Below are 6,862 nucleotides of genomic sequence, written 5' to 3'. Positions count from 1 at the left end.
AGATATATAGCATATATGTATATTATATATATTCATATTATATTTGTATATATTGTGAGTAGATTTGGTAGATGGAAACTGAAAGAAGTCTATAGTGTGTGTGTGTGTGTGCATTATGCATATGTATGCATGTATGTATATATCTATGTATGTGTGTCTTGTGTTTGTGTTTGCTGCCCACCACCATGACAATAACACATGATATTCTAACAAGGTTTTCTAGTTACTATTATAGAGAGGATTAGGTTATTCATCACTATATATATATATATATATATATATATATATATATATATATACATATACATATATACGTGTGTGTGTGGGGGGGGTGTAATGGTGAATAACTTAACCTTCTTCCTATAATGGCAACTGTTGAAAACCTTGTTAGAATAGTATGTATTATTGTTAAAGATTCTTTCATTCATGGAAAAGTTAGATATCCTAATTAATATATTAGGTTGTCAGATGAATTCACTTGTTTCTATCTACTGTTATTTAAAGTAACACAAATTTTTTTTATTGCAGTGTTTTATAGTTCTTGCTCAACAGTTTTTGTTTATTGCTTTATAAATTTGTGTAAATTTTACCTATTTTCAGATGTACAACAAAGGAGTGCCAAGAAGAAAAAAACTGAGCCTTTTCAATATTTGCTTCTCTTCACATATAATCGTGGTTCCAAAACTGCCAAAACCACTCAAGACATTTGTGCTGTGTACAGAGAATGTGCTATTACTGAAAGAAATGCACAGAAATGTCTTGCATGCTTCAAGGAAGGGAGATTTGATCTCACAAACTCTCTGTGTTCTAGCTGACCTGTTCAATTCAATAAGGACCAATTGAACAAGCTCATCCACAAAGATCCACACCAATCTACAAGTGAAATAGCCCAGCAGATGGGATACTCTCATAATACTATCGCCTGTCACTTTCTTTTGATCAGCAATCCAGCTGAAATGATCCAACCAGCAACATAGCTTGCTTCTTCAACACAACAATGCCCACCTCTACATCTCTAATTTGATCAGAAATGTAATTCGGTTGGAAAGTTCCACTTCACTCACCATATACACCTGATATAGTGACTTCAGATTAACACCTTTTTTTTTGGTCACTCTCTAAGAGTCTGCAATGTGGAATTGAAAACATGGCTTCATGAATTCTTTGAGTCAAGACTTGGTGATCTCTACAACAAAGACATTGACAACTAGTGGAATCTTGACAAGAAGTTGTGAATAGTGAAGGAGAATATATTATTGACTGTTTTAAGATTATTGATAAAAAAAAGGGGGTTAAAATAAATGGAAAAACAAAAAACAAATGAATTTGTCTGGCAACCCAATATTTCTAACTATGCCTTCTGTAACATATTTGGAATGACTTGATAATTTATGGATATAATGGAGACTCTCAATGGGTTTAGGGTAGGGATAATGCAATTTGGATCGTAGGTCTTATCTAACATCTAAAAAGGTGGCTATTTTCTATTTAAATGGGATAAAAAGATTAAAGTTCCTGAAGAAGACATAGAGATGCATATATATTCTTACTTATAGTGTGTGAATGTGTGCATGTGTGTGTGTGTGTGTGTGCATGTGTGCATTTATATATGTTTATTTATGTTTCCTAATTTCCAGTTTTACATATAAGATATATTTGGCCAAGGGAAATATTACCTTGCTCAGAAGTAGCTAAGTGTTGGCAACAGGAAGGGCATCTGACCATTGAAAATCTGACCCATGCAAGCATGGAAAAGTTTATATGAAATTGATGATGATGATGATGACGATGACGACATTGATATATAATATACATATATATGCATATGATATATATATTTACATGAAATATAAAATATATATGCATACATGATACATCAGTTTAATCAATCATATATCTGTGTGTGTGTGTGTGTGTATGTGTGTGATTGTATTTATATATATCACCGTCTTCTCCCTTTATGTGGAGGTTGGTACATTGATGTAGAGTGGGACATTGATGTGGTGTGGGAGGTTAAGCTGTTGTGATATGCCAAGCTGGTGCGGTGCAGCACCAGCATGCTGGTGGTGATGGTGTTGCTGCAGCACGTTGAGCTGGTGTGGCACGGTCGCTGGGTGGGGTTGGATCATGTTGAGGTGACGTGGAAGGCTGGAATGATGTGGCATGCCAAGTGGATGTGTGGAGACATTTGTGTGTTGCGAGAGGACGCTGGTTGGGTGGTGGGGTGGGAGGCTGAGTGATTGATGGTGGGAATGGGACTGTTGCTGTTGTTGTTGTTGATGATGATGATGCTGTTGTTGCGGTTGATGGGGGTGATGAGGATGGTGATGACCCCCCATACCTGTTGGGTGTGGCGTTTGTGGTTGATGCTGGTGATGTGTCTGGGGTGGGGGTGGAGGTGGGGGTGGAGGAAGTTGTGGAAGTGATGCATGTTGCTGTTGTTGTTGTTGCTGCTGCTGCTGCTGTTGTTGTTGCTGCTGCTGCTGCTGCTGCTGTGCAGAAGACAACCCTAACTGGTGATCCTGTCCCAATGAGCTGCTACTATGATGTGAAGTCACACTGGTGTGGTGTGACATGTTGGAGTGTCGTGGGTGGACAGACATCTGATGTGGGATACCAACTTGGTGAGTGAGAGGGCTGGTACCTGATTGGTTTTCACTGCTGCTACTGTTGCTGCTGCTAGCAACACTGCTAGTGACAGGGGTGATACTGCCCTCTTCCACCCCACTGGTCACCATCTGGGTGGGAAGGTTTTGTTGAGAAGTTTCTCTGGGCAACTCTTTGGTGTCAGCACTTGACTGGATATTGTTGTTGCTGTCACCGTTATTGCTGTTATTGTTACTGTTGTTACTGCTGTTGTTGTTGTTGTTGTTTGTAGTGGAGGTAGTGGTGGCTGAAGTGATACTGATGGGTGTATTAGGGATGCTAATAGGAACTGATTCAAGGTTGCGTCTGTTGACACAACTCCACCGTTTTCCTTTCTTCTTGTTCCCACGCCTATGACGTATCAAGTTGCCGACACGGGAAAATGAATAGCCACAGTCTTCACATTTGTATGGTCGCTCTCCAGTGTGTATCCGCATGTGAGCTTTCATATGGGATTTCTGTGAGAAGGTCTTGTGGCACACTTCACATGGGAATCGCTTGGCACCAGGCATATGTACACGTTGATGGCGGTCCAAGTCATTCGTGTTGGTAAAACCTTTGCCACAGATGTTGCAAGCAAATGTTTGCATCCATTTGTTGCTGCTACTCACTTGCTGTGAACGTGTGAAGTTCCTCCAGCAAGCACCACAGTCTAACTGCATGTTGTCTGTGTCATCTGCATGGTCGCACTCCTCACCTTGATTAGTCACCAAACCCATGTTGCAGTTACTTCCATCCTTGTCGTCTTCATCTAAATGCAGGTTTTGTGGGAACACAGCTTGTCCAGTCTCAGGAATGTTCGTTGCAGGAGGGCCAAATTGCCCTAACTTTGAATGAAGCCGCATGTGACGCATGAGATTGCCATTCCTGGTAAAAGAGAAACCACAAATGCCACATTTAAATGGCATTTCTCCTGTGTGCAGTCGTTGATGCACTTTCAGATGTGTACGCTGTGTAAAGGCTTTTGGACATACATTGCAGACAAACCTACGTTCGCCCATATGTAGACGCTTGTGTCTTAGCATGTTGCCATACTGGGTAAAAGATTTGCCACAAAGTGAACACTGATAAGGCTGAACAGCCTTGTGAATACGCCGATGGACACTAACGTGTGAACGTTGGCTGAAAACACGCCAACAAATGGCACAGTCTAATAAATTTCCTTTCTTGTAAATCAAGCAGTCTTTGTTTGTATTTTTGTTAAGAAAACCATTTTTGTGTAACTTGCCATTCTTTTTCGAAGCATTTTTAAGTGGAAGAACCAGAGCATTTTCTGATGATGAATTTTCAAACAAGTGTTTCTTTTTGGATCTGTGCATTTTATTGTGCCTGGCCAGATTGCCATTTCGAGAAAATGCATAACCACATACCTCACACTTGAATGGTCTCTCCCCTGAATGCACACGGGTATGAGCCTTGAGATGCGATCGCTGGCGGAAACTTTTACTGCAAACTTCACAGTTGAACAATTTGCCATCCTCGTGTGTTTTCTTGTGACGTTCCAAGTTTTGCAAACGTGGGAAGCTCTTTTCACACAGATCACACTTGTAGGGCAAAACTGCAGAATGGATCTGTTTGTGAACACTAACATGGGATCGCTGACTGAATGCTTTCCAGCAGATCTTGCAGTCAAACAGCTTGGGTGGAAGTGGATTACCCTGCATTGGTGATCTTCCTGATAAGGGTGGTGGCATTGGTAGTGGGGGTAGTTGAAAGTTACAGTTCTTTTCCGCACATGACATAGAGCAGTCTCCTCCATATGATGATGTACTTCCACAGGATGAAGGGTTGATACATTCCCCTTGCTCCTCATTATCATCTCCACAGCAGCCACCCTTATTACTGATGTTGCACATCTGGCATTTATATGGATTGCTGTCATTGTAAGAATTAATTCTCTTTTTACATGGCATTGATGTACTGTTTTGAACCGAAAGATTCATACACTCATCGCAGTCGAATAGCATGATGTGTTGTTGGTCACTTGAGTCTAGTCCTTGGTTCACTTGATGACTTGAACACTTTTACAAGAAGTAGGAATGTAAGACAGATCCTACCTCATTCATGGAATGGTCAGTTGACAAAACACTGCTGCTCTCGACACGCTCTGTAGATGGTAGAAAATAAAATAATTCATTTTAGCTTTAGATAAACAAATAAACAATAAAAAGAACATACAATAATAAATACAACCACTTTTTTGAAAACATGAAAAGGGCAAGTTGTGATGTTCATGCATTTCCAAAACACATTGTGGGAGTGGAAAGGGTTAGATAACTGAATATTAACTGATGTATATCTATGTTCACCACACTCAATGAAGGAACCTTGAATTTCTAGAAATAGCAGTTAAATATTCCTAAGATTAGGAAATGGTGTGTGTGTGTGTTTGTGTGTGTGTGTGTGTGTGTGTGTGTGTGTGTGTGTGTGTGTGTGTGTGTGTGTGTGTGTGTGTGTGTGTGTGTGTGTGTGTGTGTGTGTGCTCTTAAATTAAATTGTCACTCGTGTTTTACCCATTCTTAATGAAAGTCATGAGTCACATGATCATACATTGGTATACTAAATAAAATCTGACAAATAAGCATTTCACAACAGACGTCCTTTTACTTGGGTTGGAACATGTAACACTTTTATAGGGGGCTATCTGACAGTCACTACTAGATATTTTGAAATATTTCAATAAAAGATTCCAGTTGAACATGAGGTAGTCTGCAAAGAAGAGAAGCCTTTTTGATTTGTTTGGAGTGTGCATCAGTGTGATAGGGGACCATCCTGGAGTTAATAATAAGGCAACAATATGACAAAAGGTCAAGTCATGCATCCCTTTTTATTTTTCATTTTTCTGATTTCCAACTGTGTCACATGAAAGGAATATGTAAGGGACAATGTAGACTCAGTGCTAAGAGAAAGGAGAAGGAAGAGAAAGCAAGTATTATAAAGAAGGGTAGATTAGATTAGATAGATAGATAGATAGATAGATAGATAGATAGATAGATAGATAGATAGATAGATAGATAGATAGATAGGTAGGTAGGTAGGTAGGAGATTTATATGTAAAGCTATCAGAATGATATATATATATATATATATATATATATATATATAGTAGCTTAAAAGCTGCCATATCAGGTGGCTTTTAAGCTAGTATGTAGCTTTTGAGCAACTAATCCTGAATGGGAAGATCTGCAAACAAATCTCTGACTTGTTTGGGAGAATTTGTTGCAATTGCTTCCTCCAGAGTCATACCCCAAGGATGATCATATTCGTCACTAAAAATCATGTAAAAAAAATTGCTGAAAACAATCTCAGTAATGAAAACAAGAATCCAAAATTTCAGGATTGCAGGTCCAGATTCAGCCCAGAATGTTTTTAATTTACTCACAGAGTCAGCCCGATTCCAAAATGGTATGATATGTTGGGCTACAGCCTCTAGAAGTAAAGTTGAAAAAGTATGACACACTGACACACTGACATTCACATTTATTATATTAGATATGTTTAATTTTGGAAAACTGTATTTCAATTGAAGTGTATTTTGTGTGTGTGTGTGTGTGTGTGTATGTATATATGTACACACACAAACATATACATATACATATACATATATATAGGTGCAGGCATGGCTGTGTGGTTAAGAAGCTTGCTTCCCAGCTATATGGTTTCAGGTTCAGTGCCACCGCGTGGCACCCTGAGCAAGTGTCTTCTGCTATAGCCTCAGGCCGAACAGAGCTTTGTAATTGAATTTGGTAGGCAGAAGTTACTGCTGCGTGTGTATATCTGTGTATAGGTACTTGTGCCTCTCCGAAAGAGAGATGTATGTATGTATGTATGTATGTGTAGTAACGCCTGCGCATGCATAGTCTTACGCATGCGTAAAATTAAACAAGCAAGCGTTTCCCGCTCAATTCATTCTCTTTCTCGCTGGCCAGCGATTGAGCAAGGACGTGTGTTTAAAGCTGTCTCTACATCTTTCGGTCTTATACTCGACAGCTCGTTATTCTCACCTCTAAAGATGTATAACTAAAAGATATGTATGTTTTACCAAGTAAATAAATGTTGTTTAAGTTGTTTAGTCTGGAGTTCAGCGTTCCGTCAATTTCTTTAATCTTTTAGTAGAAAGTCAGGTATACAATCTAAAGATGTATAACCCACTTTCTACTAAATATGTATGTACGTATTAAAGAAAGCAAAAAATAAAACCACAATTATGGTGTTC

The 6,862-nt window shown here is 39.1% G+C and overlaps 1 protein-coding gene across 1 annotated transcript in view; it reads right to left on the bottom strand.

The window, feature by feature from the left end:
* Positions 1-320: 320 nt before the first annotated feature.
* Positions 321-6,862, bottom strand: part of LOC106875268 (zinc finger protein 665) — a 33,767-nt gene continuing 27,225 nt past the window's right edge. Inside the window, exon 2 of the mRNA XM_014923355.2 lies at positions 321-4,753. Coding sequence (XP_014778841.1) covers positions 1,959-4,613 — 2,655 coding nt within the window. The 5' untranslated portion in view covers positions 4,614-4,753 and the 3' untranslated portion in view covers positions 321-1,958. The remainder of the gene's footprint in view (positions 4,754-6,862) is intronic.

The sequence above is a fragment of the Octopus bimaculoides genome, chromosome 14, assembly GCF_001194135.2.
Source record: "Octopus bimaculoides isolate UCB-OBI-ISO-001 chromosome 14, ASM119413v2, whole genome shotgun sequence".
Lineage (NCBI taxonomy): Eukaryota > Metazoa > Mollusca > Cephalopoda > Octopoda > Octopodidae > Octopus > Octopus bimaculoides.
The sequence above is the reverse complement of the archived record's forward strand: the minus strand, read 5'-3'. Positions and strand labels throughout refer to the sequence as shown.